The sequence below is a fragment of the Dermacentor silvarum genome, chromosome 7 (assembly GCF_013339745.2).
Source record: "Dermacentor silvarum isolate Dsil-2018 chromosome 7, BIME_Dsil_1.4, whole genome shotgun sequence".
Classification (NCBI taxonomy): Eukaryota; Metazoa; Arthropoda; class Arachnida; order Ixodida; family Ixodidae; genus Dermacentor; species Dermacentor silvarum.
In genome coordinates this window covers 133638720-133649748 of record NC_051160.1, presented here as the reverse complement: position 1 = coordinate 133649748, position 11029 = coordinate 133638720, and the positions used below count along the sequence as shown (strand labels likewise).

General features: G+C 44.0%; 1 protein-coding gene across 1 annotated transcript; it reads left to right on the top strand.

Moving 5' to 3' along the window:
* Positions 1-1318: 1318 nt before the first annotated feature.
* Positions 1319-8650, top strand: LOC119459745 (salivary cystatin-L2-like). The gene is made up of 3 exons (XM_037721370.2): positions 1319-1668; positions 2802-2909; positions 8445-8650. The coding sequence occupies exons 1-3, from the start codon at positions 1471-1473 to the stop codon at positions 8526-8528; spliced, it is 390 nt and encodes a 129-aa protein (XP_037577298.1). The 5' UTR covers positions 1319-1470; the 3' UTR covers positions 8529-8650.
* The last annotated feature ends 2379 nt before the right edge of the window (positions 8651-11029 follow it).

Sequence of the window (11029 nt, the reverse complement as noted above, 5' to 3'; positions counted from 1 at the left end):
GTTGCATAGCGCAGCTTTCATCACCAACACCGCGTTCCAGTGCCGACATGGTGTTCCAGGAGACCCAGTCCATGAATGCGTCTCTCTCTTGCTCTCATAGCGCGCAAAACCTCTTCACCTCCCAGAGCCAACACCACCTGGACTAGGAGCTGTATAGCCTAGTGGTCGCGACACTCGCTTTGGGACCGGGGGTTAGCAGGTTCGAATCCCACCTCGGAAAGTTGGGGATCGCTGGGAGATGCCTTCGTCCTGCAGTAGCGATAAGTAGGATGATGATAAAACGCTTCAATTTACTTTTCGTGTCTTTTATTTCTTTCCTGAAAGGGTTTTTCAAAGCACCATTGTTTGTTTTCTGCGTCTTTTGTTGGTGCTTCCTTTTGAAGATAACAAGTCGTTGACTTACATGTAACGGCTTACACAAGCCATTAAGAGAAAAATAATACGTAAAATATAAACACAAGAGATCCCTTTCATATGACACTCGTCGTGACAGACCCTATCAGCACCACAAACAGACGACAACGACAACATCATGTTGTCTTGATGTATATCACATAAATAAAGCCGTCAACGTTCTAAGAAATAACTTTGATACCAGTGGTTGTGCTTTGGCAGCCACACATTGCTTTCTGCCTCACTTGTGCTCCTTCAATATGACGTTGTCTTACCTGGAACTAATTTGGCGAGAATCTTCTGAAATAAATATTAAGACTGGTTTTAAAGCAGTAGCAAGACACCACGGGAAGGACTTCTTCAAACCTTTGTTATACTTGCCCTTAGTTGGGCCTCCGGGATCTATTCCTGTAGTGCACCCGCTGCCGAGTGGGCGCATCGCAAGCAGTATTGCGCTTACTAATGTCTTTCCCTCTGATTCCTAGTAAACAATTCAATATGAAGGCTTCTTTGTTGGAAAAATGATTTGATATCCCAGGTTTGTTGATGCTCTTTACTTTTTGGATTGTCCTGGGTGTTTGCGCTGCATGAATTGTTTTAACCGTAAAATACTGCGTACCAACTAGCCCCAATTGAAGTTTTATTGAATTTCTTTGTTGAGACAGGCAAAAACAGTGCATGGCAATCGCGCCTTACCTTCTCAACAGAAAGGATTGATTATGGACGGCAGAAACGGATGTTTTCAACCAGGAGAAATGATCGTAGAATTGAACAATACCATCATTCAGGCCCGCTATCTTTGCTGCCAACCATGCATGCAGTAGTTTTTATCCGTTCCTTATCTTAGCGAGCCATAGAGACAATACTGTTATGTCTTTTTGCTGTGACAGGTTCATGCCATTGCACATGTAGTGCTATCAAAGAGCAAGACCAGGTACCAGAATATCTTCCCGTTTGTGGGCGTACCCCAGGACAGAGACTGCTATAAATATAGCGCACATTTTCGCACTTTAGCGGTGATCGACGCAAGCGAGAAAACATTTTCTGTATTACCACAATTCAGCCGACTGTGTCGCGATGAAGGCAACGATCGTGGTTTTCGTTCTCGCCACGATCACGGTACAATGTTATGCACATATGGTAGGCGGTTGGACCGAGCACAATCCCTCGAGTGATCCAAAATATTTGAAACTTGCCCACTTTGCGATCGCTCAACAGACAGCTGGTCTCACCCATTACAGTACAGTCCTGAGGCTCCTGAAAGTAGAGACACAGGTGAGCGAAGTTTTTCTTACTGGACAAATGACTTGATATCGCAGGTTTGTTGATACTCTTTAGCTTTAAATCATCGGGGATTTTCAAGCGCCTAGTGTAGAACCTACAATATTGTATATTATCACATTTTTGCTGCACTAAAGATAATATTGATAAGATTTACGTTTATTTGCCGTTGAATAACTTGAATATTAACCATCATTTGCTAGTTTCATTTCATTGCATTTATTATAGCCTAAAGACCACAATGTATTACAGAGGGGAGTGGGGTAAAAAAGTTACAAAAGAAAGAAAACAAAGAAGGCAGCAAGAGACGTAGTCATAGACATGAGATGCCCGAAGCGATGGTGTCGATTAAGGCCGTACGAAATTGTGCGTGTCTTCCATAGCAATCAACGCGCCGGGAATGTGCTTACATTCTTGACACGTCCTGGGAAGTAAGGACTCATGACAAGTTTGGGGCGACACTGCAAAACTCCAAGTGTTGATGATCAATGCGAGGAGATATGTAGGTTGGGGATGAAATAAGATTATCGCGCCGATATGAATTATGCAAGTACATATATATATATATATATAGTGTATCGAACAATTTTCTCTTGATCTGAGAGGTCACTACAACTTTTTTATACAAAAAAGCCTTCCTGGACAACATACATTTTGAATAATCTTGCTTATCCGTCGGTTCCCTCTTACCAGGATGCGGGGATTATAGTCTCGCTGTTTATTTAATCACACTGGAAAAAATACAGAACACACAATGGTAATAAAGAGCACCGAAAAACTTTTTATACGAAGCTTTCAAAGAAATTACTAAACCACTGAAATACCCAAACTCAAAAAAATAATATGCACTTACCATTTGCTATATTCTCACCCGTGATAATTTTTTGAGTGCGCCTACGGTGACATCACGTACAGATGACAACCACATCCACTTATGGGCTCTTGGAAAAGTGGAACAATGTAAATAAAGGTAACGACAAAAAAATGACCTTATGGCTTAATAAAATACTCAGATTTCGTTTTGGTAAGCAAAATTTAAAAAAAAGCATAGCGCGGTGTCCCGCGCTATGAAGAATAGAAGTCAACCGTTGCAGGTCGAAAGTATGTCTTTTATTTTCCCGTCGCAGGTTGTCGCTGGAGTCAACTACAAGTTGATATTCGAGACTGCTCCATCGAACTGTGCCATCGCTGATGGTCCATATTCTATCGAACACTGCAAGCCTACAACTGATCAGGTGAGTAATCTTGGCTGTTAGCAGGCAGGAAACAAATCGCATCCTTTTTTTTATTATCTTGGTGATACACTATCCACTGCTTTTTGACGTTCTAGAAAAGAATTCCATCGCTTTGTTGAAATGTTTACCGGGAAACGCTGGCGGCGAACGCTACGCATGAAGGCGATCTTTCTGGCAGAAACGCGGCCTCTCGCGTGGGCCGATCTTTCGTTATTGTTTCGCACTTCTAATATTTCAGTCTGAGAAGACTTAACAGAAAAGGCATGGCCGTCGGTGTTTTGTTTCATGACATCTGTTTGTCGGCTGTCATTGTTAAAATTGCGAGGAATAACTTTTCAAGGAATGTAGGAGAAGGTATGAACACCTTTAGTCATAGAAGAACTTTTGTGCCGTATAGATTACATACGAGAATTTTTGCTCACAGGACGCCAATGCCGGCTACAGTGCCGACACCAGATTTTCTGCGACACGGGCAGCTTAATACTATCGCGTTAATACACTATAAGGAGCATAGAGTGGCACACGGATTCCTGAAGTGTGGTGTAAAAGGAGAAAACCAACAACCAACAGCTCACGTACAAGGTGGCTTCGCATTTCTGGTACTGAATACAGCGCCTCTGCACAATCATATGAACGGCAGCTGCATCATTGCTTGAAGAGAAAAATCCCGGCAGAACCAGCCTGAGATTGATATCTATAATGAACCGCTTGCTTTGTTGTACCACTAGTAACCACACATGCTCTTCAAGGTCTGCATCATGCTCAGCATTGTAGCAACGACGTTTGGCGTCCGCACGGCGCTGTTTACGGTGTTTAAGATCCGTGGGAGAGTCCTCATTTGAACCACCCTCAGAGGAGGGCTTTTGTCACCTACATTTCGCCTATAATTCTCCCTATGCTGTACGTGATCCCGGCCACGGCGGCCGCATTTCGATGGGAGTGAAATGCGAAAACACTCGTGTACTTAGATTTAGGTGCACGTTAAAGAACCCCAGGTGGTCCAAATTTTCGGAGTCCCCCACTACGGCGTGCCTCATAATCAGAATTGGTGTTGGCACGTAAAACCCCACAATTTTTTTAATGCTGTACGTGGTGCCTTTGTTGGTATCTTATGATTTGACGAATAATAATCGGGCCCTTTCGTTTCCTCTCTTCTCGTTCATTACGTAGTGAGGATCTCCGAATCCGCCATCATTGATGCCTTCCGAAAGCATGTGTGGGTTTATTGACAAGTTGCCTTCACAGAGAAAAAGTTCACGTGCTATGCGACGCATGCGGTAAATACGATCCTCTATCATGGCGGTGATTGGCGGCGCTGCCTAACACTTCCAGGTTAAGTTCATGTAGACAGACATAAATACCCGAGAAAGTGGGCGGAAAAACGGTGCCACGGTAGCTCACGCAGCAATAGCATTGCACGCGTAATGCAAAGACGGGGGTTCGTATGCCACCAGCAGGCATTTGTATTGTCATCCACTTTCATTTCAATTTATTTGTCATTTTTATAATTCAATAATTAATTACAGATAATTCCCCCTATGTTGTCCTTGGTGTGATTGTTTCTGGAATCTTAGATACGACTAAGTTTATGTATATATTGTAACGATGTTGAGGAACACAGGTTAACAAAACAACGATATTTATTAAGGGCGAACCTAGGCCCACGACAAAAAGTCACTGCGGTCGTGAAGAATGCCCGGCAGTCGCGTTCTAAAACTGGCATCTAACCGTCTTCTTTCTTCACGAGTCCTGTCTCGTGCGCGTGGCGCATGCGAGCCGGGTCCAACCGGGCGCTCGTGCCACGAAGATCGCTGCCTGTTGTTGCTGAACAACACCACGGTACGGCGTGCACAGTGTCCAATACGAAGGGCGCGCAACTTGAATGTGTCCAAGTTGTCGCGGCATTATCCCCCTTCTTAACGCATCGACCCGATGCGTGAGAGAAAGTAGTGGTTCCTGTGAGCTCTCACTTTTTTTTTTTTTCATCATCTCTCGTGGTAGGGTTTCATGCGGACGATATTTACAACTTCCGTAGGGTTGCGCCGTGTTGAGCTCTCGTGTCCAGCGGATTTCACTTCGTAAGTGACGTCGCTTATACGACGAAGTATTTCGTAAGGGCCGAAGTAACGGCAGAGAAGCTTTTCAGACAGTCCACGGCGTCGCACTGGGGTCCATACCCACAACTTGTCACCGGGCTGATAATGCGCTTCACTACGTCACTGGATGTACCGGCAGAAGTCTATGCGTTGTTGGCGGAGTATTCGGTACCTTACCATCTGTCGTGCCTCCTCAGCTCTTTGCAAGAAGTCATCTAGGTCAGATGAGTTATTGTTTTCTTCATCTAACGGCAACATAGGATCCAAAGTTGTGGTTACTGCTCGGCCGACTGCAAGTTCAAACGGGGCGACTTGTGTTGTTTCTTGAACGGCCGTATTATATGCGAAGGTGGTGTACGGCAAAATTTAGTCCAACAGCCTATGTTCAACATCGACATACATCGAAAGCATGTCAGCCACTGTTCTGTTGAGGCGTTCAGTTAAACCATTTGTCAGAGGGTGGTACGCCGTAGTTCTCCTGTGATCAGTATGTGTCATTTGCAACAAGCATTTCATTAGGTCCGCCGTAACGGCTCTTCCACGATCGGTAATAACAACTGTGGGAGCGCCATGCCTGAGCACGATATTGTTGACAAAGAATTTCGCAACTTCGACAGCCGTTGCACTGTACGGGAAATCAGTTTCGGCGTAACGGGTCAGATAGTCCGTGGCCACAACTACCCACTTTTTGCCTAAAGATGATGTTGGGAAGGGTCCAAGGAGGTCCATACCGACTTGTTGGAATGGGGCTTTTGGTGGATCTATTGGCTGGAGGAGGCCTGCCGGTTTTACGGATGGAGTCTTGCGCCTTTGACACTCGCGACAAGTCTTGACATAGTGCTGCACGGATGCTGACAACTTAGGCCAGTAGTATTGCAGACGAATCGTGGCGAATATACGGCTCACGCCCATGTGGCCAGATGAAGGTTCATCGTGACATGCATGCAAAATTTCTTCTCGCATAGCTGTGGGTACAACAAGTAAAAACTTTGTCTCGCTTTTCTCGAAGTTTCTCGTGTAGAGGACACTTCCTCGCATAGAGAACGAGGATAGCCCTCTAGAGAAAATACGCGGGAGTTGAACGCGAGAGTCCCTCCAGGCGCTGTATAAGTGGTAGCAATTCCGGGTCATCTCGTTGTTGTTGAGCGATTTGTGATGCGTCAACAATGCCTAGGAACGGGAAATCCTCTTCTGACACAGTTGTATCGACTGGTGCGCGTGACAAGCAGTCGGCATCGCTGTGTTTCCTCCCTAATCGGTATACGACAGCAACATCTTACGTTTGCAGCCTAAGGCTCCATCTTGCTAGTCGTCCGGATGAATCCTTGAGATTCGCCAGCCATCAAAGCGAATGGTGATCACTTACTGCTCTGAATGGTCTACCATAGAGGTAGGGTCGAAATTTACATATTGCCCAAATGACTACAAGACACTCTTTCTCGGTTGCCGAGTAGTTTGCTTCTGCTTTCGAGAGCTTACGGCTGGCATAAGCAATTACTTTCTCCTGGCCGTTCTTCCATTGCACTAGTATGGCACCGAGGTCGGCGTTACTCGTATTGGTATGAACTGCAGTGTCGGCTGTCTCATCAAAATGGGCAAGGATTGGAGAAGCTTGCAGGCGTTTCCTTAACTCGTCAAAGGCATCCTGTTGTTCGCTTTTCCACATGAAAGGATACATCTTGTCGTGTTAGTATTGTAAGTGGCTCAGAAATGTTTGAAAATTTTTCCACAAATCTGTACTATGCGCATAAACCAAAAAAATGTCGCACTGTCTTTTTGTCTGTGGGTGTCGGGAACCTCGCAACGGCTGCTGTCTTTTCGGGATCTGGCCGAACGCCTTCAGCACTGATGACGTGTCCAAGATACCAAAGTTCATCGAAGCCGAATTGGCAATATATATATATATATATATATATATATATATATAGTTCAAAAAATAGAAGCACGTAGGAAAAACATAACAAGACTTTACTGACGTTTCGGCTGGGGTCCGGCCTTCATCAAGAGTGCGTGTACAAGCATACAGAGCTCAATTTATACCTTTTTGCCGTAAGGGTGAAAAGAGACAAGAAAAAAATACAAAGTGGAAAGAAAAAAATATATATACAAAGTAAAAAAGAATACAACGAACACGTAAATGGAAAACTGCGCGTGCACAGAGTGGAATTATTAAAAAAAGTGAAAAGAAGGTGCACCGACCTTGTCGGTTCACCGACCGAAACTGATGGGTAAATAAACCGCAGAGAACCGCGAAGTTGTGCTTCGCACTTTCTACATATGCTGGGCCTATTGAAAAATCCAGTTGCTATATATATATATATATATCAATAAAGTCATATCATAAGAAGCCTAAGAACAATGAGATCAAGGACAGCATAGGGGAAATTACTTGTACTTACCTATTTAATAAAAGGCATGCTAACTTAATGAAAATGGATGCAAAAACAACTGTCCGCACGTGGGGAACGATCCCACGTCTTCGTATTACGCTTGGGATGCTCTTACCATAGAGCTACAGCGGAGATGTTTTCCCATCCAATTTCTGGGGTATTTATGTTTTACAACTAGAACTAACCCTGGGAGTGTAAGCCACCACCACCCCTCACAAACCATGGCGGCGGATGTGGAACATCTTTTCTGCCGCAGGCGTCACGAGCACGTGATCTTTTTGGGTGATGGCAACTGGTCAATAAACTCACACATATGCTACCTGAACGCATCAATGATGCCGGATTCGAGCCCTCGTTATGTAATGAACGAGAAGAAAGGGAACCGAGGGGTCCGATTATTATTAAGCATATCATAAGAAGCCCACAAACAATGACACCAAGGACAGCATAGGGAAAATTACTTGTACTTGTAATTGAATTAAAGGAATTGTAAATTAATAGAAATGAAAATGGATGAAAAAACAACTGTGCGCAGGTGGGGAACGATCCCACGTCTTCGCATTACGTGTGCAAGCTATTACCATTGAGCTGCCGCGGAGCCTATTTCCCATCCACTTTCTGGGGTGTTTATGTTTTACAACTAGAACTAGCCCTGGGAGTGTTATCCAGCGCCACCACTCACAAACCATGGCGGTGGATGTGGAACATCCTTTCTGCCGCAGGCGTCACGAGCACTTGATCTTTTTTTGGTGATGGCAACTGGTCAATACATCCACACATATGCTACCTGAAGACATTAATGTTGCCGGATTCGAGCCCTCGTTATGTAATGAACGAGAAGAAAGGGAACCGAGGGGCCCGATTATTATTAATTATATCTTAAGAAGCCCACAAACAATGACACCAAGGACAGCATAGGGAAATTGCTTGTACATAATTATTGAATTAAAGTAATGATAAAAATAACGAAAACAGTGCACTCAAATACCCCACGAAAGTTGTAAAGTGTATTTTTAAATTATTACCTGCATGCTGTTTTACCATTTCAGGCTTCAGCAGCCTGCACTGCAATCATCTACGAGCGTCCGTGGGATAACTACAGGGAACTTACATCCTTCAGGTGCCACAAGTGAAATGCCTACCTGACCGATACGAGGCCACCTATATGCTGCAATATTGCTTATCTACAAGTGATCAAATTCAAATTGAAGATGTTACTTGCATATTAATGAGGTGAATGCGAGAATAAAAATATTTTTTTGCAAGACGTGATGTGCTATAAAGAGCGGTGAACCAACATTCCTTTGTGTGGACAGCCCAACGCCTTTTTCGATGTCGATGGCATCTCCACGCAATACACGTTCTTTTAATGTACATGCACGAGTAAATCTACAGCGCTTTTGCTGAAATAGAGAATAGTGTTCAAAACGCTTTCGAACAGGAACACCACTTTTGAAATCACAAATAAAACGAGGCCAAGATGGCATTGCTGTAAAAGTGAAGATTAGAAAGCAGGAAAGGACCAATTTAATTGTCCCGCTATGCCTACAAAAAAGGGCTTACGGTGAAAAATATTTTATTACTCTACCACTGCCGAGGGCATTTCGAAGATCGGGAATCAAATTTAAGTTTTTAAAGTTCAATATTGCAGAGCCACGCTTAGGCAATTTACCTTTGTAGCCACACTTGTTTTCTTCTTCATTACTATGGTGATAATCTATAAAACATAACGCAACCTCTTTTACCTATCTCACCTTTGTAGCAAACGACGTAAATCAATTCTTTATATTATAGATATCTGCTTGAAAATGTTGAAATATTTTGGGACACTGCATGGTATATCAGTACAGTGTCACAATTGAGCAGCGAACAAGCGTTATGGCGTGTTTTTATTTCAGATTGGCATGCTATATGTATTGCGAAAAAAATATGTGTATTTACTTTATTGCATTTCGAGTGCTCTAAGTGAAATTGCAGAAAGCATCTTAAAAGCAAGACGGTGCACCATTTTTTCTATACTTATGTGGGGTCCTTTTTCCATCGGAAATAATTGTGCTCATCAATATTTTGAAAGTTACGGGATGTGTTGTGTACCTAAACAGTATATTCAGTGTCTAAGATTGATTTTAAATAGAAATGATCAGCATGCATCCAACCATGTGCTGCGAATATTCAGACCGGTAGTTTCAGTTTTCTTTCCAGCAATTTATCGAAAATTTACTCTCTGGCAGCGACTGCTTTCCTCATTTTTATGCACAAGTATCTGGTGACTGTGGAAACTACTTATTTTCCGCAGTCTAGTCTTTTGGACGTCCGCCGAAGTAATGCTGAAGAGTTTTCCGAGAGGTTCATAAAACATACTTAGAAATAAAAGCCGCACAGCCTGGATTTAAACTGATAACATACAAATTGCCAGTCCGAAGTGTTACCCCTCGACCACACTACTTTTTTTACCTTCATTGTCTTCTTCATCGTCACACATGCACTTCGAAATACCGGCATATTATACAGTCACACACTGGTCCAACTATATTTAGAATTTTTTCAGTCCTTTCGCACTTCAGGAATCGAGACCCAATCTGATGATTCCGATTGGGCTCTAAGCATTTCTCTATGTTAAAGAGCAATTTCCATAAAGCTTGCGCGCACGCATCCCACACTCTCATTTGCGCTGCAAACCTGCATTCGCGTTTTCCGCAAGCCGTGGAGGTTTAGGATCATTATGGAGTCGTATGGTATGCCCGCCGTGTTTTCTAGTGATAGGAACCTCGTCCCGTAAGTGTTTAGTGGCAGTGATATTTTTCTAGTGCGCTGGAGCACGCCACAATAACATACTGCATCCCTGGAATCTAAAAATACTTATTCTACAGTCCCTGGCTTTTTGCTTAACAGACAATTAGTAGCTCATGAAACAAATATGCCTAGTAGCATAAATGAAGAACCTAAACGAAGAGAATGGTAAAAAGCTATAGTAAGGTTAAGAAAAAAGGAGCAGTTACTCCCAAAAGACGAAGCATCGTTTGCGATACCAAATTAGTAGAAAGCTATACGGAGTAAGGATAGTAGTTTTCTCGGCTGCATAAACTTGTACACATTTGCTTACTAACTGATTTACCAAGCATGGTATCAGCGCGCACAACAAACATGAATATACCACACTCGATGACCGGACACAAGCATTGTCAAAACGCTGGCGGGAGCAAGCGCGGTTCAAGCAGCGAGCGAAGGTTCGTGCGGTCTATCGCTTCAAAGGAAACAGCGGCGAAAGCACAGCGCATGCTAAGCTAAGTGCCGTGTGGGGATCGCTTTCAAGATACGGTGCGCGCGACAGCCCGCAGCCGCGCAACGTACAAGTACGCTGTTGCTAGAAGAGTCACATCCCTTGCCTCCCGCACTGCCTTCCCGCTTTTGTCCTTTCGCGTGGGAGATTGAGTCACCAGTTCCCCTTACACCCGGTTGCAAAATACGCATTTGGTGCCGCAGCTAAACGTCGCCTCCCCTCCCTCCCATCCCCCATGGCCTTTCGCATGACGAAAGACGTCGGGTTTGCTCTACGCCGTGCGTTCGCTCTCCGTGAAAGTGCACGTCCATCGTGCGCTTTCACTCGCACATAGAGCATATGGCGCGCGGCGAT